Source organism: Phaethon aethereus (genome assembly GCF_964289735.1).
Source record: "Phaethon aethereus genome assembly, chromosome: 1".
Lineage (NCBI taxonomy): Eukaryota > Metazoa > Chordata > Aves > Phaethontiformes > Phaethontidae > Phaethon > Phaethon aethereus.
Genome location: NC_138575.1, coordinates 149773595 through 149796355, shown reverse-complemented (window position 1 = coordinate 149796355; position 22761 = coordinate 149773595). Strand labels below are relative to the sequence as shown.

Here is a 22761-nt window from a genome sequence, read left to right as displayed (position 1 = left end):
GATACATGACATTCATCAATAAAACACTCCAGTACCATGGCAGTTTGAAATAGTTTGATGTTTCAAATGCAGTTTTCTCCCCCTCCTATCCCGAAGAGACTCATATTCCATTCTGGCCAAACACACACTCAACTCGCAAAGCCCAGAAGACATTGTCTCTCAGGGGCCAAGTTTCAAATTTCCAGCATACACTGAGGTAACCAAAGCACATTAGGTGGGAGAGGAACCTATTTCCACTGGTTTTGTCACTTATGAGGCAGAACACGAGGGTCACACCATCCCACGTTCACTGGGCAGTTCTTCTGTGGGATGGCACCTCACACTATCCATTTTATCTGGTTGAGGATGGAGGCATCAGAAGATAAATGCTTGAGCCATGAAAGAAGAAAAAGCAAAAGCCAGCACTGCAGTGTCAAAATGAATACATGGATTCTGAAGGACGCAGAACATTTGCTTTTTCAGATGAACAAGTGGAGATATCAAAGGACCAACGTAAAGGGAAAATTTCTGCCTGATACTGTATTAGCAACAGCCTTCAAGGACAGCTTGGAAAATGATGGGAGTTTGACAGAACAGTAAGTTGCTTGTTCCAAGATAAGGGAACTGCATGGGAAAACATAGCCCGGAGCTTGAATGGGAGGAGAACAAAAGGTGCTGCAAGAAAGAAGGTGATAGGACACAAACAGGAATTTGGAGTTGCAAGCAGCAGTTAAAGGCAGGAACAGCCAAATCCTCAAACTTTCATATACAAACAGATCTGGTAACTTAAAAATGTAACTTTCAAGCACAGACTAAAAAGCACAGGCAATTTGGCTCTCACATCTCCTGCTCCTATAAAATTCATAGCTATAAACATGGCATTAAACAGATTTGATAATTTCTTAAAATCAATCAAATCAATTCCCTCCCCTGAAAAAATAATTTATCATTACAAACTACATCACTGCCTGCACGCAAGTCAAACATAACTTCAGAGTTAAGAAAATTGTGGTATACATAATATTGTTTAAAAAAAAAAAAGTAAACAGGGGGTGGGGAGAGAAAGGGTTTAATATGCACAGTAAGTTTTAACAACTTCCTTTCCCAAACAGCTGTATGGAAGCTGCAACTCCAGTCCCAATTCATCTAGCCACAGCCAACCATTACCTCAGATTCCTGACATCATCAGTGGAAAGGGAAAGGAGAAAATCAAGCAGCTACAGAGGGGAAGAGTGGGCATCTCTTTCTCTCACTTTAAGGAGCACTGGGCAACAATGCTATTTTAGCTCTGCTTTCTAAACACTCCCAGAGCCAAAAAGCGTGGCCTCACCACCCCTTTACTTCTCCCATCACACTCTGAACCCTCTGGGAACCAGAGAAATGCACTAATGTGGGAGAAAACTATCACATGGGAAATAACGATTTCTGCCACGTACTCTATTCAGTCAGGTTCAGCTTTCAGAGCTGACAAATGCTACAGCCAGCACCCTGGCTGGGAACAGGAGGGGAGACCTGCTCTCCTTCAGCAACAGTGACCCAAGAGAAGTAGGTGCCCTGAAGCCCCTTCATCTGGTCTTTAAAGTGAGGAGGATGAAGCCAACCATTCTGTACTCCCCACAAGAGAGTCCGTGCCATTAGCTAATTGTTCCGCCTGGGTAATGAAGAACAAATATTTAGCCACTTAACTGGGGGAAAAAAATCATCTAGAGATTAATTTTTTTGACTCAATACAGCATTACAGTGGGATTTTTAGGATGTCTGCGTGGGACAAGTGACTAAAAATGGTACAGTTCTTTAAAATGTAAAAAAGATCAGGGAAGAGTATTTTAGGCTTTGTCAGGGTCAATAGCACTTTTCAGGGGCTGGGATTGTCTCTTACCTTTTCTCTTGGATCATAACACACTGATGCAGTAACATAGAGGGATTTATCTTTCAGCAAACTGAACACGGCAAATAATGAACTTGTAATAAATAAAAGTTTTGTGTCACTTCATTAAAAAAATTGAAAGAAAACCATTTACTGGCATCAACCTTGCCCATTACATAGCATCACAATTATAATTACTATAGTTCCCTTCATATTCAACCTTCAACTGCAAAAAAGAAAAGTTTTCTGGGATTTTTGATAGTTTTTTCCCCCTTCCACTTTTAATACCAAACGAATTCCACCAAAACACAGTACAGTTCTTGGAAAAGGCCTCATATACTTCCTACAATGGTTTCCATGTCATCACTGTGCTACTGATGACATTACAAGGTGTTCTGTTGATCTGGCCAGAAGAAAGGATGATTCACATCTGTAGACGCAGCTGTAGTACCTTCAATCCAGGAAATTTGGATGAGATTGCACAAAACAGATACACGTCACCTTCAATCAATCCATCACAAACTATGTGCACTGAATTAGTCAGTAAGTGTCATTTTTCTATTGTCATTTAGGGAGAATTAAAGTCTTTCGGTAACAAATGCAATCCTGATGAAGACGCAGTTTTTCTGGATGGCATGTGGTAGCGCACTTTCTTCCAGAATCTGGTACTTGCCGAGTGAGACCTTTTCGAGAAGTCCCCTTTCCATCGGATAGCCCCCTGCTTTTGCTTAATATATTTGATGGCTTCTGGCATGTCTGCATAATCTTGTATTTTTTCAAGTTCAATGAGAATTACTTTAATGCCATCTTGGATAAGAGCATTATACATGGCTAGCTGCTTTTCAGACACATCTTCTATAACGCTGTAACAGGAGGGTTCTGGCACTAAAACAATTATCACTCTTCTACTTTGACGGATTTTTTCATCAGCAATACTGATCACAGCTGTAGAAAAAAAAACGTGCAAAATTAAGGCTGTGTTTCTTTTTTTTGTGTTACCAACACATTGCAGCTGCTTCATTCACTGTTTGGTATTTAAGCCAACACACTTTACCTCACAAATAGGGGCAGGGTAAGAGCATGCAAGCAGTTACATTGGGTTAGCCAGCAAGTAGAGATTTGGCCAATGCAACACAATCTGACCCCATCAGACTGCATGTCGATATTCTTATTTTGCATAAACAGAGAAGAGCTACCAACTATCTACTACCTATCTCGCTAATGCCATTTTATTACCATCATAGGTGCAATTGCAAAAAAACAAGTTCCAAAACCATAGGCCTAAATAAAACTATGACCTTTTTCCTTAAACGGCTTGCTCTGCTATGCTTAACTGTTTTTAGTTACATGTAACTGGAAGAGAAAGCAAAGAATCCTCCCTTCAATGGCATTCCAGACAATTAATTCTAAACCAGCAAAATATGGTAAATACTACACAAAATCCATATGGGTCAACCATGAGAACTATTGCATTTTTTCAAGGTGGAAAAATAAAGCAGCACTTTAAATTCTACTTCTCAGGGACCTCTTTCTTCTCAAACCACTATCAAAAGCCTTCAGATATAAAAAAGTGATCCACGAACCACCTCATGTAGGTTTGTTCGCACATAATTTTTTTTAAACAAAAACTTCTATTCAAGGCCTACTCTGCAAATTTATTGTCTCAGTATTATCTTTTTAAAGTCATAAGACTGGGAAGGATTCAAAAGACTTTCATCATTTCACCTCACATAAGCGGTCAGTGGGACAAACTTTGCAATTTTCAGTGTCAGATGTTAGAAATTCAAATTTGATGTGCATATGCACACAGAGGAAACCTCCACAAGGACTTTAAAACGTTGCAAGGAAGCCAGTGCTTTGTAAGAACTTTCACTAGGAACAAGTGGTCTTTGATATCATTCCTGGTAACTTGGTGTTGCTCTTTATTCTTTGTTTTCCACCTGCACTGTCTAAGCATCCCTTATACCCTTTATTGGATCCCACTGGTTGACAGCAGTTCTCAGCACAAATAAAAATGAAACAGTAGAGAGGTCATCCTATCAAATAGCTCTTTGTCTTCAGAGAGCTTACCTTCTCCTGGTAAGTCATCCCGCCCAAATATGAAGAGGTTATATCCACACTGTCTTTCTAAGACCTCTGGCAGTATCTTCAGAGCAAAAATATCTGAGCAGCTCGCTCTGTTTTTTGGATACACAACGTAAGCATCATAGATCTTCCCATCTGAAACTAAAGAGTGAGCAATAGGAGTAATATAAAATGGATTCTAAGGACACAAAAGCAAGTAAAAAAACAAAAAAATTTCTAAACTCTGTTTTTTCCCCACTTGAATCATTCTTTTGGGTTCTAATCCTGCTATGCTAAGCCTGAAATATTTGTAGAATCAGGCCTTCTAGAATTCAGTATTCTGGATCTGAACACGCACAAGAAACCTGCAAAATTAAGTAGGTTTGAATATCCTTTTTTGAACTCTGAATAAAAAAAATACTATCACTGAATTATCTGCAGAGTAGCAGTTCCAACAGTACAACTGAATAACTTAAAATTTCAACTGCCATATAACTCACACGTCATTTTTCTAACCTGGAGTTTCAAAACACAGCAACCACTTTGACATGAAAACAAAACCAAAGTATTTGGCAAATTTCAAGGTCTGAATAGTATTAGATATTTTGGAACAAACTTTTCAGAAAGAGCAAATTTAAAAGACTTCAAAGAAATCTAACAGAACCTCAATACCTCTAGAAAATATTTTCTGTTTCTCTAGCCATGTACCTCCTCTCAGATGTTTAGAAATGACCCATTCTTCAGCATGCTCTCATAGACAGCACCCCTATCAACATTTTTCTGCATGCCAGGAATTTAGAGAAAGTAAAATATAAGTGCTTTCAAATAGCAAACAAAAGAAAGTGCAATTTGTCCTGGTTCATCTATGGAAAATTAAAAACGCACAACAATTTCACTGCTTTCTGTAAGCACAGTAATTAAAAGAAATCTGACCAACTGCTGTCAGAACAGCATTCAAACTACCGAAGTGGGTCTTCAGGGAAAGGAATGATAGTACTGGATTCCTGGAAAGTTGCTGATTTTTCCCCTGTAAATGCTTTTGTTATCTGAACTAATTCTAAACATCCTAAAAACATGTTATCCTTTCAAAAAGCCCAAGGAAGACCAATCACACTCCACGAGATTAACTCATTGCTTTGCAAGGGAAGGTGAAGACTCAATACAACACACAGCACTGTTACACAAATGTACCTTTTTTACCCATGAAAAGATTGCAGTAGTCCCGATACCAAAGCACTATATCAATTTTGAAGATCTTGTAGATAAAGAGAGTAAAAAATACTAAAAATACCAAAGAAACTCCTCCTCCAATTAAGTAACCCTGAATGTTCCAAGCTGCAGTAGAGTGGAATAAAAAGAGAGAAAACAAACAAAACACAGTTATATACTAGAACCAGAGAAAGGCAAAAAGAGATGTTTAAAACTCTAGTCATTAAAATACTTTAAAAAAAAAGGAATGAATGAGTAGGACTGAAAGTTTTTCATGCATGCTTTCTGCAAATACTATTATTTGATAAGCCTACTTTTATCTTTCAGAGAAAAGGTACCTTAGCAATGTGACAAATGAGGCTACTCTTCACCTGAAACACCAAAATATTGACGTATGCAGCAGTAGAGTGAAAATTCTTGTACAAAATTTTATCAGTCAAAAAGCAAAAAAGTCCGAGGTGGGGAGGTGATTTTCTGACCATGCTATTCTCGCGAGGCCAACCAGCCTTCCATTGCCTCTAGCCTCCTTGAAGATCTGTCATTGAGCCTACTCATTTGTTGTAATAGATTTGTTATCCTCAAAACAAACAGCCTCCACAAACTGCATTTTTTAGTTCATGCATATTAAAAGATTTCTGAGGTTAAGTCCTACCCTGACAATCTTTATGAAGAACTTACAGTTATGTAACAAGCCAGAGCTCAGATCCACTTTCGAGGCAACTGTTTGTTTACAATGTGGCCAGTTAAAGGTAAGTTTGAGAATAACATTTGTCAAAGGACTGGCTCACAGCTGACAAAGCCAGCTCAATACAAGCTCAATAGACCAGAGGCTCTTCTGCAGCTAAATTAAAAAAAACATAGGCACTTATAATATCTGGTGATTTGCTTTTTTGTGTATCTGTTTTTAAATAAAAAGAATTAATTTCTTCAGCCTTGCCTTTGAGTTTTTAAAGCTCACTTTACCTTTAAGTTCATCTACTTGAAAATGAAATTTCGTGCCAGCCAGCAATAGGTCAAACTTATCCTTGCCTCTGAGCACAAGACTGGGGCCTCCAACAAGTGGCCTGATGCTCCCAAACAACATGCATGAGCCTATCTAGAAGGCGATAACACAGCACATGCATCAGTAACAGAAAGCCCATAAACTTTCCAAGCAATCTATTTCATGCCTTCACTATCATGTGAAGAGTTTCTCCTACTACAGAAATAGATTTTTTTTTTTCCTCCTGGCAATCTCAGCCCACTATTTGTTACTGAAGGATAGGACAACCAGGTTCACATATACATTCATGTCCTTTTGGCAGTCTGTTCCACACTTAGTAATGTCTTCCCCCTGGTCTTTTAGAGAATTGGCCATTTTCACTGCTCTTCTAGACACACGATCTCCTCTGATCCACATACTTTTTAAAGTACAAATGTGTAAAATAAAGCACAGTATTCCACTGAGGTCTCATACTTGCTTCAAACAAATTGGAATCTTTCATTAATGTTTCCTAAAACACTGAATGAGAGAAGACAGAGCAAATTAAAAGTGCCATTTTATTTAATTTTGCCAAGGATATGACAAAAAATTCACAAAAGAAGGTATTGAGCTGCATTGCCCACTTTGCACAATGGTACATCATGCAGTTTTAGCTCTAAGTAGGGTGTTGTCAAAGTAACTGAGAAGTAAGCATCATTGATCACCATTTTATCAAGATGAGATCTCTTACCTGGGCGTTCCAATTTGATGTAGGCTGTAAATTCTTCAGAACCATATATGAAGTGACAGAAAAATTTATGAGCATAATCCTTTACTTTCACTTTTGAAATGTTAAATTTTGTTCCAGATACAGCAAGTCCATGAGGCATCCCCTTTCTGTCATTAAAAAAGGGTAAAAAGAAAACATCTGTAGAGAAACTGAAATATCAGTGCTTAATATGGGATAGATTCATCTATCCACAAATACTAGAGCATTCTTTTTTTTACCTCTGTAAACCTAAGAAGCTAGTGAAGCACAGTAAGTATCACCGCTGTAACAGTTAGTTTCATGACCAGAGGTGACTTTGGCATTTTCCATACATGTTGCGCTGTTGGGATTTTTTTGCTGGGTGGGACAGAGTGCACCATTAGTTTTGTATCATCTGCAAAACTGCTCAAAGAGATGGCTGATTGATAACAGCAGAGGGTCATGCTGCCATCCAGAGGAACCTTGACAGGCTGGAGAAATGGGCTGCCAGTAACCTCATGAAGTTAAAAGCAAAATGCAAATCCTGCACCTGAGGAGGAATAACCCATGCCCAGCCATCCTGGACTGCATTAAGAAGAGTGCTGCCAGCAGACTGAGGGAGGTGATCCTTCCCCTCTACTCAGCACTGGTGAGATCAGACCTGGAGTAGTGGTGTGGGCTCCCCAGTACAAGAAATGTATGGATTTACTGGAGCAAGTCCAGCGCAAGGCCATGAAAATGATTAAGGGAGTGGAGCATCTGTCATATGAGAGAGCAGGCACTGGTCAGCCTGGAGAAGAGAAGGCTAGAAGATGGGGGTTGGATCTTATCAATGTGTGTAAATACCTGACAGGAGGGAGTGGAGAAGAGAAAGGCAGGCTCGTTTCAGCAGTGCCCACTGATAGGACAAGAGGCAATGAGCACAAATTGAAACACTTTCCCATCTGAAATTCCATCTGAACACTTTTTTACTCTCAGGGTGGTCAAACACTGGAACAGGTTGCCCAGAGAAGCTGCGAAGTCTCCACCTGTGGAGATATTCAAAACCCAACTGGACACGGCCCTGAGCAACCTGCTTTATCTGACCTTGCTTGAGCAGGGGGGTTGGACTAGACAATCTCAAGAGGTCCCTTTCAACCTAAATGATTCTGTGAATGAAAGATTATTCATAGTAACAAAAGTGTCAACAGAAAAATCATCTTCCAGGATTCTTTATACTGATGACGAAGCAGAAACCTATCTAAGCATACTAACAGACTTTCCAAGCTCACAGGGCCCACAGTCAATGGTGCCAACCAACTTAGGAAATAATGATGAACAAAAGTCACAAAAGCTGGGTGACCCTGGTGTCAAGTGACAACAAACATGGTGATACTGCCTTTATGTCTGGCATCTATTGCCACAACAGGTTTGGAGATATAATATGCTATCCTGCTAAATACCACCCTGCTCTAAGGTAGACTTCAAAGCGTAAGGTGAGAGGGGCCACAGTAGGAAAGTACCTACAAACTGGCATCCTACCCTATATACCAAAGTGATGTGACCATGTACTTAAGGAGGAAAACTCATTTTGCAGAACATCCTGAAGAACCAGTTTTTCTGACACATATAATTGCCAGCAACTTCTGTCATGGGATGCCAATACAAACCTCATCATTTTGCAGCATGTTCAGATTTGTTCAAGTCAGTTGTAACTTTCCTCCCAGCAGACGAAAGAGTTACCTCCTAGGTGTAAGACCTCAAGTCCATAATGTTGGCCATGCCTACAGTGTGCTTTGCCACTAGCAAATGCTCCACAAATTTAATTGCTAAGAAATTGCTACTATTTTTTTAAATAAAACATTATTATTGCAATTAGATTCATTTCTCTGATCCTGGACAACTTACTTTGAAATACTGATCCTAATTAGAACTTGCACAGGATGTATTTTGCACATCTCCATCTCTGGCATGGGAAAATTATCAAGTAGGTTAGTGACTAGAAATGGAGATCACTTCCAAGCAAGCCAAAAACCTCAACAGAGAATTGCTTTAAGTTAAATATATTAAATGATTTTCAGGAAGATGTGTTTAATAGCAGCACCAAGTTGGTTTCAGAAGAAGCTGCAGTTACAATAACTTTAAACATAACTACACAGAACTGCACGTGTCTTAACTGGTGAAGCTGAGAAACTTCATGCCCTAAAGAATAATGGACTTAGTTGTGCCTTAGAGACCATAAGCTGGGGCCCTAATACTTATAGGCAAACAACCCAGTATACAGATCTATCATGAAAGTAGTAATTCCCCCTAAAAGAACTTGGGGACAAAGCAGAACTAAGATTCCTTCTGAAGATACAGATACAGATGAATAAAAAAGATCATTTTAAAAGCAGCCTGCAACCTAACTCTTTAGCCATATTTTATACTGCTTTCCACTTCATGGAGACAGCAATGCTTCTGCATGACTGTGAAGTGATCAGCTGAGATTTTTTTTCTTTCTTCTTTGCACTACATTTTACGGGTTATATTTAACAGCAGTGATTGATACAATGAGAAAACAAACTGTACACTCTGCTACAGCATAGACCAGTCACTGAGTAACAAAGGTTCTCCTCTCTCTAAAGAAATTGCTGGTTTTATCAGCCTAATTTGTGCTTAATTGACCTGAACATAAAAAAACCCTAAATGTCCTGCAACAAGAGCTTCTGCTTTGTGTTCTTGAGGATTAGCAGCTGTGTCTGTACTTAGAAAAGAACCACTCCACAAATAAAAGTGTGATGATTTTTTGTCTTGGAATAATCTATCCTCCCCATATTAATGATAGAGGGCAGGCTTTAATTCTATTAGCAAAAAGGACTGCATAAGAACGAATGCATAAATAAGCCTTACAAAATTGTATGTTTCACAACAACATTATAAAAACTTACATATGATTGCTTCATTACATTTGTATCAGATATATCAGTATTTATAATAAAATGTTTACTTTCTTTAAAACCGAGCAATAAGGATATAACGTACTTGATGCAGACTTCTAATCAGTCTTTCAATGACTACTGACAGTTGACTAGTAGTCAACTTTATGGTGAATTCACTGCAAATTACTGCAGATTACTTCACGTAGAAATATACTTAAAATTCAATGTATAAGGATACTTACTCATAAAACTGTTCCCTGTAGGTGCTATCAAAGCTATCAACACCCTCATCATTAACTTGCCAGAATGGAATCAAGCCATTTATGCCACTTGATATATTACATTCCATAACTACATGGGAGCCTATAAAAAACATTTAAATACGGCAGTTGAAGGTCTTGTAACAGAAGCAGGATCAAGTGATTAGGGAACAGCTGGGAAAAGGAGGGATATCGAAAACCCCACTTACCTTATAAAAAGCAGAGTCCTTAAAACTCATCCATTTGTAATCTGCACTTGGGTGTCTCCAATCTGGATATAAATTCCACCCTAAATGTAGGTGTCTAAATGTTCGCGTCTACATGTGAGCTAGATGTCTAAGCTAGTAACAGAGTTCAGCTCTGCTGGAGTCCACTCACATTAAAGGAGATACCTGGACATTATCAACCGAATGCAGGCTCTACTGACTCCACTGCAAGATCGCAGGACTCAAATTAGTTGCATGTGCACAGTATGGTGACATCTGAGATGCATTCTAGCATTCAAGGCATCCATACAGACCTGGGAAATAGGACTTCAGATCTTCAAGAAACCTGCACTACTAGAGTACCCAGACCACCCAAGCCAGATCACCCAACACAGCACTAGACATCTACGTGTAGGCAACTGAATTGTGCCCCTGTTGATAGTAACATGAATTAAGGCCCTTAGCTCATATGCAGATACCCATGTGTAGACAATTACACCCTGGAGCTAAATCCCATTCTCAGTGATCATGCATATCTTCAGTCAAGATCAGAGTCTTTTGGCCAACACTGTCCGCTGGGATGGCTTCTGCATATCCTCACACCCTGCTCCCAAAGGCTTTGTGTCTCCTTTTAGTCTCATGTGTGACTGCTTTCCTAATGTCTGTAATGCAATCAAAGCTGGGTTTGTTCATTTTAGCTGGTCTAAGGCACCCAGTAATACATCAGAACTTTTAATTAATGCAGTGTACAAGCCATAACAAATATGGACTAAATGCTATTCTAAACTAAGGAGTCTAAACAAGTTGTTGCATGACACATCTTAATAGAGGCTGAGAGTCACAGGCAGCCCCTGGACTAAGAATTGCTCTATTTTCCATTTTCTCAGCAGGTACTATCAAGGATTAAGAAAATCTCAAAGGCTGTCTTCAGTAAATTAAAGACCCTTTTAAGGGCCTATGCAGATCAGACTCCTTCTGAGTAGAAGTTGCATTGGTAAGAATTTTTCTGAATTAAATGGGAAGTCATAACTAATTACCAGTCAGAACTGGGGACAACATTTACGTATTTTGATGGGTAGGAGATGCAGTACAGGGACGCACCACCATAATATTACTTCATTTCTTCCACAGTTACAATTACAAAGGAAAAGGAAAGTTTTCACACATAAAGATTAGGGTTGTGCAAGGTAAAAAAATTACTGTGGCAAGTCTCCCTATTTCAGTCTAAGATCCAGTGAACAAATTTCCTTATTAGTGGAAGAGCACAACAGAAGAGCACAAAAGCTTTTCAGGCATGTAATTGCAAGGAAGCTGGAGAAGATGTAATTACCAGAAAAGAAGAGGCTGCTGAGCCATTTCTGAATGTTTCCAACAGAATTAAATAACCTTCTGAAGACTGCAGGACTGTAAGTCTATAAAATAATACTGTTTGTATCAGATTACTCCCACTGTTTAAAACAAAGCCTTCTGGACTTTGGAGGATATAATTTCTAGTAAAGCTCATTCATCATTCTGGTCAAAATCTACTGACCCTCACCAGAACCTGGCAACTTCAGAATGAGGTATCTTTCACAAGTTGTTGAGGTCAAAACGGAAAGAAAAAAAACCACACCCAAAAAACCAAAACAATTGCAACAACAGAAAAACCCAAATAAACAAAACCACAAAACCCATCAGTATTTCAGTGCTGTTCACTTTAGTTTAGTTCCATATACTCAAAGTTAGAATTTGGGCCAGACAAATGTTTCACGTAATGTGAAAAGAAGCGTGAAGCCTCAATGTGACAAAAGAATCATACACAGTATTTACAAGCTCAGTGTCAGAAAAATCATCAGCAGAAGTAGCCATGTTATGCGGGACTACCATCAATGAGATGTACATAAAAATAATCCACAGTGCTGTGGCCTCAGATCCTGTATAGTGCCAGAACCCCAAAGCAACCTTTCCTCAGAGCTTCTCTAATTACCTAATTGGCAATAATCCTTCCTCAAAAGATTACAAGACACCTTAGATCCTGTACTAGTAAATCTAGTAAATAGCCAATCACACTTCTCCAAAATCAGTTAATGCCCTTTTTAATCAAATACTCTGTTTGAAGCAGTTGTCCTTGGTGCAAAACAAGAAAAATAATTACAGTTCAAGCAGCTCCAAAACTTACTCTTCTGGGCTACGTCAGTAGAACACAACTCTGGCCGATATATGGTGCAATCTAAACACATATAGGTTTCCTTAGGAAAAGACTTGCGTACCATATACTTGGCCTATAGAATCACAGAATAATTGAGGTTGGAAGGAACTTTGGGAGCTCTCTAGTCCAATTTCCTGCTCCATGCAGAGCCAGCTCTGAGGTCAGACCAGGCTGCTCACAGCTTTATCCTATCAGGCTCCGAAACCTCCAAGGACAGAGACTGTACAACTTCTCTCGGCAGCCTGCTGCACTGTCTGTCTGTCCTGACTGGGAGGAAGTTATTCATTATATCCAGAATCTCTTCTTTAAGCAATTTCTAAGATAAACAATACCTGGGATATCCATCAACTAGCAGCTCATTGTTTCACAAAAGGCCAGTATCTGAAACCCTTTAATACCCTAGAACAAGGAATAAAATCCAGGTTGTGGAGGGGGAAAGTAGACAGGAAACATACAGGAGGAGGAAAAACTACTGAACTGCTCAACTGGTAACTATCCTAACATGTTACCTATATGTAACTGTATTTCCACAGATACTGAGGATATGTCAAGACATACACACCGAGAAGTGGTGCAAAGGACAGGTGGCAATAGAATAAAAAAAATAAATGCATCCACCCAACATGCTGGTCAAGAGACTCTAACCTTAAGCACACAGTTATTGCCCCTGCAAATTACTTCAGGGAATCATGTTCCACCCTCTGTCTTCCAGATATCCTCAATCCATGTACCTACCTCCTAGTCTTGCTAAAGTCAGTGGAACTGTTAACATGTTATTTCAGAAAGACCAGGAGCTTATTTGTTTTACTGAATGTTAATGACTTCTTAAATAGTCACTACTTACCAAGTTCTACTTCAATTGTATTATTCTTTGGATAAATAAACTCTGGTCTTATTCGCAGTGGTCTTTCTAACAGAAACAACAAGAAAAATAAAATCTTTAGGAAAGAAGAGTCCCACAACTTACTTCAACTGATAGTTTTACAATGGTTTTGTTTTATTGTTTGGTACTATTGTAACACCATACTTACTACCAGTTTCAAATTTACAACAGAAAATATCTCATGAGATTTGCTGTACTCTATCCAAATTACTCTATTTTACCTTCCAAGTTAACAGAAGGTTTTAGCTTACCTTAAAAATACTTCGGAAAAAAAATCTCAAATTGACTGGCAGTTGTTATAAAAGTAATACAAAACCAGAAAACAGAAACAAAACAAAAAAATGCAATGAGCTTTGTCAGAGAGATGGATAAGGAAGAGAAAGAGGGATTGTCTCACCAACCTCCTAGATCAGGTGAGTATCTATGTAAGTAAAAGACTAAACAAGCACAAACTTAAACTGGGCTGGAATTGTACCATTCGGCACGATATATAGACTCACTGCTAACAACCCAATGTTTTTGTATCACCTATCTAAAGTCAGAATTTTGATTTAATTTAGAAAAATGGATGCTCTACTTCCAGCCAACTTTGCTGACAGAACTACTATCCTGGTACAGCAAGTTCTATGTCCCGTTAGGTGCAGAAAAGCACAACCAGGTGCCAACAGTAAGCCAATCCTTTCCAGAGGAAGATTCATTAACTTTATAGTATTTATACAGCTTGTCACATCTTCTTTCCCATCACTTGAGATTCCAGTGAACTTTGTAAGCAACTTTAACAAGGTCACAAGCAGGTATTTTGCTGTGATGGTCTCAGCAAAAATTTTTTTTTTTAAAGGTATTGAATTTAATGGTGCATTATTTGTTTTAGCAAAACCAAACCGCCCTACCCCAGTAACCACTGCTTCCTTATAGTTCTCATTCCTAATCTCATATTTCTCATTACCCTGTGACAATTCTCCCTCAGAAGCAATGCTCAAGGGTAGCAACATGCATTATTGTATTTTAATTTTAGCATTCAGGAAGTAATTAATTAAAGAAGATTTGCAACTCTAACTTCACAGAGTTGAAAAGTAACATGCCAAATAGCTTATGCCTGCATACAAATATTTACAGCAGAGCCAAAAAGAGAAGAGAATAACCTCAGTGCACTTACCTTTAACCTCTAGACTCATAGTTCGTGAAACATTATATTGTTTTCCCATATACGTGTATACTATATGGCATGTGTAGTTTCCTCTGTCTTGTACAGTCACGTTGTGAATCAAGACAGCATTTTCACCCTCTGCCAAAAGAAGTCGCTTGTCTTCAAGAAATCCAGGCTTACACTCCTAAATATATCAAAAGTTCCTGTGATTTAAGGGAACTAGTAATCTGATAATTAAATAAGTTACTGAACTCTACAGATTATTAAAATACTTGCCAAATGCTGATTTTTTTAAAAAAAATTATGCGAGTTCTTTTCCAAGGATCACTACACTCTAACATGAAGCCCAATGACGTCTTACTGCATCTGCACTTTTTAATAATCACTGCAGTAAATCCTTTAATTTTTCAAATGCTGTGTTTTATTTCACTGCCTTCATTAAATGCCAGTTATCTACCTCAGCTGTAATAAAAGTTATTACACATGTAGCAGAATTTATGAGAATACATGCCTACGTTTCTACTTCAGTGAAATGAATCACTGAACTGTAGCAATGCCTTGTTCTGTTGAGTATATTACCATTTCTGTGGCAATGCAAATACAGCGAAAAAACTTCCTTGTCTTCCCTGACCTATAAGCAGTTTAGAATCACTTCATCTCAAAAGAAGATGTATAGGTGCAGCACCAAGTTTATTTCACATGCACAGGCCCACGTAGCTACTTTAATACCAGCATTAGAATTATAAGTTGAGCTACTTTAGAATTTTACCTTAACATGGACAAAATCCATGTTTCTAAGCTTGCATAGGCTACAGAGTGTTTTGGCAGAATCAGAGCAAGAGGCATAAGAATACAATACCATGATCAACAGACAGGACAAGCCTAATATTCTGGGAAACGGAAATAATTATGCAGAGTCTTGTATTTAAGGAAACATACAGTTTTTAAACTTATTGTCTACATAAAATTATGACAGGATAAATTAGATTTTCACAAATCAACACGCAAAACATGTTTTTTTACTTTGAAAAAACAGGCAATCCAAAAACAGAGAATTTTTTTTTTTAAAATATGCCTCCCATACCTCCTTACACCTCCCCAGTAGTGTAGGAAGACAGACACCTGACTCAAACTGTAGGGAAAATAAACCTTCCCTTCCAAAAGCTGCTTTTCACAGTTCCTTTATAACACATTTTAAATAGAGTATTTCCTATCTTGATATACACATGCACAATACCTTATACCAGTGTACTTCAGGCTGATTATTGTCTTCATCTTTAAAATGTTCTAGATCAGGGCATATAATCTTTCCAGTATTTGTGCTCATCACTTTTTGTTCAAACTTCATTTTTCCGTTAAAACACAAACCATTATCATTCTTAAAAACTGTTAAATTTATAGGTTTTTTGTTAGAGTGGTTAAGGCTCCTGTAACGAGAACAGCAGACAAGTCAGGTCATTACCAACAAGGTTCCCTGTTTCCAGAAGGTCAGGGAGTTTACAGAGAGGGACTTCAGCGTCTTCACCAGCCTCACCTCTAACACTCCTGCTACAGCCCCCCTAGCTCTTAAATACCACCCTCAGCACTTCAGCCCTGTTCCAGACTGAAAGAGATGGGAATAAGCTCTGACTTTATGTTGTGAGCAGAAGTGGAGTCTGCTCTGGAAACACCAGAAGGGAAGCCACGACTTCTCAGAGCTGACACTCTACAGAGCCCACAGCACCAACCCAGCCATTTTCAGCGCTATGTCTGCCAACATACAGTAGTGCAAGGTAACCCAAAACATAGCTGCACTGGAACACCCTCAGTGCCAAATGAACAAGAGAAGATAACAGATTCATCTCAGCATTCCTTGGAGGGACTTATCAAGAGAAACAGGCTGGAACTCTTAGAAGAGAGATAAAGCTTTTGAGTAACATATACATCAAGGTGCAGTATCAACGTGAAACCACTTCACACCAACAGCTTGCAAGAACCTGTGGTACACTATCACTGCAGAGGAGAGATGGCACTAGAAACCAAAAGCCTAAGCCAGAAGTAAAGGAATACTCTCTATTAATTCAGGGCTCAACTCTTCATTTCTTAGTGATATGCTACGGGAGAAGTTTCGAAGAGTGAACTGCATGTTTTGACAGTCCTGGCTTCAACTTCTATATACTGAACTTTGACAAGCTCTGTAATTAAGGTTTAAGCGACTGACACATAAAATGCAGGTTACAGGTTAACACAACTGAACTTGTAGCAAGTTTTTTCTCCTGCTGTTATGTTTGTCCTCTTTGTCCCTGTTATGCAAGCCAGGGACATGAGGTGCCCATGAGAACGCACCTCATAGCTAGAGTAACTAGAAACATAGTAGGAAAGACTAAATTAAAATTATTTAACTGGGTAGCTTTGCAAGGATTACATTTATTCTGACTTCTGACTCTGGAGCAGGAAGGTGCAAAGGCCTGTGACCTGTGCCTACACTGGAAGTTTTTGCTGATCACTTGTTAATACGTCCACAGCCCAAACCCCTTCAGCGTAACTGATGTACTGTATGCACACCAGTACACGTAACTACGCACTACTGAAACAAATTTTGGGTCACTCAGAAAGCCTCCATTGGCTGTTCTCAGCGTGCTGTGGCAAGACCGTCAGGAAAAGAACAACTTCTGTGCACCTTCCCAAAATTAATTCCCTGTTCAGCACACAGTGAGTTTCAGCCATTCCACCAGCACCACCTGAAGTGGTGAAGTCCAGTACACTAATCTGAGCTTTAAATATAGCAAAAGCTTTAAAGTGCTAAAGAGTTTAAAAGAATCTATTTCTTTTTCCTTCTTCTCTGTGCACTCAGATCTTTTGAACAGTACTGGGCACACGTTACTCTCACTGGCTCTAAAGCTGTCTAGCACATTGCTTTGCACTTCACATGCATTCTCATTTGTGACCAGTAGCATTTAGTAATGCCTTAAAATAAAACATTAGAAAGGTTTCCTGCCTTTTAGTTTGTAAATTTCTAAAAGGATTCCCAAAAAGTAGCTAAGCTCTCCACAAAGCCTGTATGTGGTGATACTGCGTAACATACAGAGTTTGCTCCTCTCAGATCCTTCTTCCATTTAACCATGTCCAATGAAGAAACCAAAATATTCTTCTGATCTGTCAGTATCAAACAGCAATTTGAACACAGGAAAAGCTGAAGCAGTTAAGACTTTTCCCTGTGACCTTACACTTCATCCAAAACAAACAAACAAAATAAACAACCAACCACGCAGACCATTGTCAGTATTATCATGCTTTAAGATAAGAGTCTTCTGCATGAACGTCTTTTGCAATGCTACATGTGTGGAATTTTTAAAAAGGGCAGCACACAGAAACAAAAAGTGTAGTCAAAACAGTGCTTTTAACTGACCCAAGTTCTCACCTAAAACAAAAAATTCTGTATACTCAAGTTCCATGAATATATTATCACACTTGTAAGCATTAGCAAAGCAGTTGTTTCCCTCTGCCCTTCCTTACCTTACATCACATTCATAAAGTCCAGAATCTTCCAGCATTGCAGGAATAAACCAAAGCAAGCCCTCTCGCTGATGGACCCTGGCATCTCTCTCTGTGGTTACTGGTGTAGCACTACCATTTTTGTACCACGACAGATTGTAATCAGAGTGAAGCACTGGCAGTGTAATTATTGGGCAACTAATAGCTATAGGCTCTCCGACAAGCACAAAGTAATCACAAATAATGCATTCTTCTATTAAAAAAAAAGAAAAAAAATTATCAGTGCTGTATATTATCAGTATGCAATTATCTGTATACTATTATGTTTTAGAAGTATTAATATCCATTCCAAGTTGCACAAAATTAGAAAATAAACAATTTACCATCAAAACATCACAAGGCTACCATTTTTTTGTTTGTTTAGCACCTTCTGGTTGAGGATCTAAACCACATTTTACAAAGCTTAAGCCACAGCTTCCTTCTATTAAGCTAGTCACCAACAAGCACATGTAAGTCCAATAGCCTCAGTGCAAACCAAGACATAAGAATATACATGGGATTCACCAGGCAACACAAGCTTCACAACTCATCTTTTGTGCCCCTGTTATTTGAGCATGTTAATACTTTTGCAGAATTACCAGATTCTTAATGTAGATACTATCTATGAAAGCTATAGCGAAAACTACTTGGAGAATACTAGCTTAGCACAGAGCAGGCCATTTGGCTATAAAGCAGGTTTTAAAGGCTTCCAAACTTTTGCATACATATGCAACACTGAATTCCCATGAAACTGCAAAACATCTAACTGAATTGATTTTACAAGTCTTACTGACTGACTGTATAAACACAAGGCTACTGTATTGCTTTTCAAAATAAAAAAGTCTTCAGTAACCTTTCCAGTCCCACCACCTTCCTGTCACCTAATTTAAAAATTTCCAGGTAGGTCCTTATGGATTTTAAGCTAATTCAGAAACATTAACGTTAGACTGCTTATGTCAAGAGCAGCATCATTAATTTATGTAGTCCTAAATTTTACCGAAAAATTAGATCTACCATTAAAAATATTACGAATTAATTGCAAAGGAAACTGAGCCCCACTGCTTTCAGGACTAGAGCTACAGCATGCCTCTTAAAGAAGGCATTTAAGAGATGACTTTAAGTCAAGGAATCAAATCAGTTTGGACTTCTTCATAGGAATCAGGGAGAGGCTAATCAAAGCCCCAGTACCCTATCTTTATGTGGTTCAATTTAAAAATATTTATGTCAATCTGTCCATTCCATCCCCAGTGCAACTTCAATCCAAGAAGAGGCATTCAGCACATCTCCAATATGCTGAAGCAAAACCAAACCTCAAATCCACTATTTGCCCTCAGTAACTCTTTACTACTACATACACACAACTCATCTCCTGCAGGTTTTCTTTTTTTAAAATGGTGATTTCAACAACGTATTTAACTTACCAGCACTGAACAGAGGTATCAGTAGAATGAGATGACCAATGAGCAAAAATGTAGATGTCATCTTTTTCTGCAAAGAAGAATTTTTTTCCATTAGTGTGGTAGAAGTGTTTAAGTTGCAATGTCCTCTGCACCCTTCGTTACTCCTTAAAAAATCAGGAGAAGCATTAGTCATCTCGGAGAGGGAAAAAATGGGTTTGGTAATTTAGCCTCAGCCTTTGAAGGTCTCAACTACAGCAACTGTTGGCCTCCACTGAAGGCTGCTCAGTTTTCAGTTTTCTACTGGAATTTTCCCAAATTTCTAGTAGTATAACTCTTGCATAAAGCGTAATTTTCCTTTGGCAGCATAGTTAAGCCCCCCATCCCTCTAGCACAGACAAGTTATGCTAGCATACAGTGATTTAAGCTATACTTAAATACTGTATAAATTAGATATCAAGCTTGATTAAGCTACTTCTCTTTCCACATGTTTACAAGAGACACAATCACAGAGATGTATGAGGTTTCATTCTTTGGACTGTTCTTGTAACAGTTGAGGTAGCATGGCTTTTAAGAGCAGATGAAGTTGTAGTTCTTTGCTGGAAAACAAGCACATTGTAACTCCAGTGCGACTTCACAGGCACTTAAATTGCTGTCTAAAGTCAAATGTGTGTGGAAACCGCAGCTAATATGAATTGCTGTGGTCAGACACAAAACGAAGTGTTCAAGAATTGTAGTTTCATTTCACACCTCAGGTCGTCTTTGCAGCTTTCTCCAACAAAGACATGACTGAACAGACAACCACTGCCCTCATGGCCCTCAAGTGGCTTCCATGAAACCTCTAAATCTTAACCAAGTCCTGCTCCCCTCTCAGATGCACCTGCTTTGTCTTGGCAAGATGTCATCAGAGCCCTTCCCAAGCCTTCTACTGTGAGCCAGCTGTTAAACACTCAACTCCTCTACCTTCCGGCAGCTCCTTGTAGGTTAAGGTCTGCATTTAGCTGTCTTGCCTTTCCTCAATTCCTGACTATTCTGCATGCTGCTCCCTTTCACTCTAAAGCAAACTGGTTTCCCATGTAGCATTCCATTGCAAAACATTCATTGCACAGGTCCTAGTCAGTATTTGCCTTCTACCCAGCTAGAAATGGCTGGAAGAAGAAATGGTATTCCCTGAAAAACACAAATGGCCTTGACTTACTTTTATACCCAGTAGAGTTCACTTTAGTGACAAATAAGCCACACCAGCTCCTTCTTGAAACATTTCGTATGCAGAAGTGTTGGGGTAGTAGGGGGGGACATGCAGAGCAGAGTTCATGTTAATTTAACAGCCTCCAAGTGTTTACTTCTTTTGGACAGTTTATCTGACAAAGCACTCATACCATAGTCTTTATTTACTTGCCTTGTATATGGTAACTCGCCAATGAGCTGATGATCATTCCTGAAGTTTCAGTTTACCTGTAAAGGGTGGAAAAGGCTGGTGAAGAAGGCGAAAAAAGGATTTTACAAAACATACCATTTGGACAGCAGCATACACATATAAATCCAAGTTTCCTACAGACATTCTAAATGTAAAAGCAAGAGCATCCCTCTGCCTACACTAGAGAGATCACTTAAAACAAAAAAGCAACAACAAAACTTGCAGTAAAGCTTGACCAAGAATTCCAGCAAAGACCTTTGGAAAATGAAGTTTCTGTCAAAACCAAGATAACATTACACAGATGTCAAACAAGCAACAAAACCAGACATAAGGAGCCACTTACATCTGTAAGATAGATTTATCTATAAGATAATGTATTATCTGTAAGACAGATTTAACCACAAAAGAAAGAAAGACTACTTAAACTTAGGGCAGGATAGGAATAACTAAGCAATCCAATAGGTTAAGCTTTACATCTTGCACCCATTACTGATCTCCAGCAACAAGAGTGGATGCGTATGCTAAAGCTCAACTTTTAAAATGTTTTATTCTTTCAAAATGCACACACACACACACTCCCTTCAAATATTGCAGTGGTAAAGCTTAGGAACTCCGGAAAGAAGGGAAGAAGCCTCTAGATTTTGTAGTTACAATACATGACAGTGTATGGAGCATTTCTATTCTGGTCAGTACAGTTTCAAGCAACCACACAAGGTTTTTACATTCTTTCTTAAGCAGAAAATACAAAGAAACACCACCCAAAATCCACAAATCTGAAACAGCAAACAATCTATAAAGCAGATGTTTGTTCACGCACCTAACAACTTTAGCCTTGTAGTGCCTTCTCTCCCAGTCTCAGCAATATGAAATGCCCCTGTGATACAGCCACAGAAGCTCAAAAGTCTCACTTATGCAGAGAGAATGGCAATTTCACTGATGACAGTGCCTACGTACTTAGTTTATAAAACTGTTTCAGCTCAAAGCTTGCTGGGCTCAAAGGAAAAACATCTGTGAAGTCTTTTAAGAAATAAGAAAAAAAAAAATCGGAACAAACAACCCCACACTACCAACGAATCATGTTTGTGGTGTGAACTACTAAAAAAAGAAAAGGTTTGGTTTCCAAGTTGCTTTCCTAATATTTATCTTCCCACAGTTGAAGTACAACTTACTACTTCTCCTCCAAATTTCTAAAATTACCATCTTGAAAACAGAAATATAAAACATGTGGACCTAATTTAAGATACTAACATTTTGTTCTGTGCAGGATATCTATCTTCACAGAACCTGCCCTTTTAATTGCCTTAGGCACAATGCCAACTTTAAATGCTGGAGGAACGGGTTTTAAAGATGTATTGGGTCCCTAAGTCTGCATCCAGCAGAATTAGCAAACTTGTCCTTCAGGAAGCTGTGCAAAACACATAACTGTATCTTTGTTTTCCAAATTTTCTGTCTCCAATTTTAAAAAGATTTTACTTGTAAATAATTTATAAATACATGGACATGAAAGAAATGCAAAGGCCAGCACAATGAAAAAACGCTCAAGACAGTAGCATAGAAAGCATCTAAGCCCCTCAATTGCATATCAGCATGTCACTGTTAATTTACTTAAGTGACTTTTAATATTGGTCACTGCCTACGGGGACTCATTACAGCAAGGGTGACAAACAGATCCTTAGCCTTAGACCCATAAAGAACAAAGAAACTGTGATTCAAGAGCAACTCATTATCATCTCTGCAAACAACATAATAGCATAGAGGTGCAAAGTAGTCCAATTTAGTAGTGTACCTACCTGAAAGAACTGCATTAACTTTTTAAGTAAAACTTTAATACAATTTAATTGAAAGGGGGGGAGGGGGAGGGAACCAAACCCATGTATGGCCACTTATATAATCATAGAATCATAGAATCATCAAGGTTGGAAAGGACCTATAAGATCATCAAGTCCAACCGTCAACCCAACACCACTGTGGCCCCTAAACCATGTGCCGAAGTGCCACGTCTACACGTTTTTTGAACACTTC

The 22761-nt window shown here is 38.7% G+C and overlaps 1 protein-coding gene across 1 annotated transcript in view; it reads right to left on the bottom strand.

The window, feature by feature from the left end:
• The window catches only part of LOC309417017 (uncharacterized protein), a gene marked incomplete at both ends in the record, with an annotated part of 50743 nt that extends 31225 nt beyond the window's left edge, over window positions 1-19518 (bottom strand). Inside the window, 10 exons of the mRNA XM_082014409.1 lie at window positions 2426-2791; window positions 3917-4072; window positions 5102-5245; window positions 6832-6977; window positions 9971-10091; window positions 13227-13292; window positions 14422-14596; window positions 15650-15839; window positions 17908-18139; window positions 19347-19518. Of these exons, the coding sequence (XP_081870535.1) occupies window positions 2426-2791; window positions 3917-4072; window positions 5102-5245; window positions 6832-6977; window positions 9971-10091; window positions 13227-13292; window positions 14422-14596; window positions 15650-15839; window positions 17908-18139; window positions 19347-19518 (1768 nt within the window). The remainder of the gene's footprint in view (window positions 1-2425; window positions 2792-3916; window positions 4073-5101; window positions 5246-6831; window positions 6978-9970; window positions 10092-13226; window positions 13293-14421; window positions 14597-15649; window positions 15840-17907; window positions 18140-19346) is intronic.
• Between the last annotated feature and the right edge of the window lie 3243 nt (window positions 19519-22761).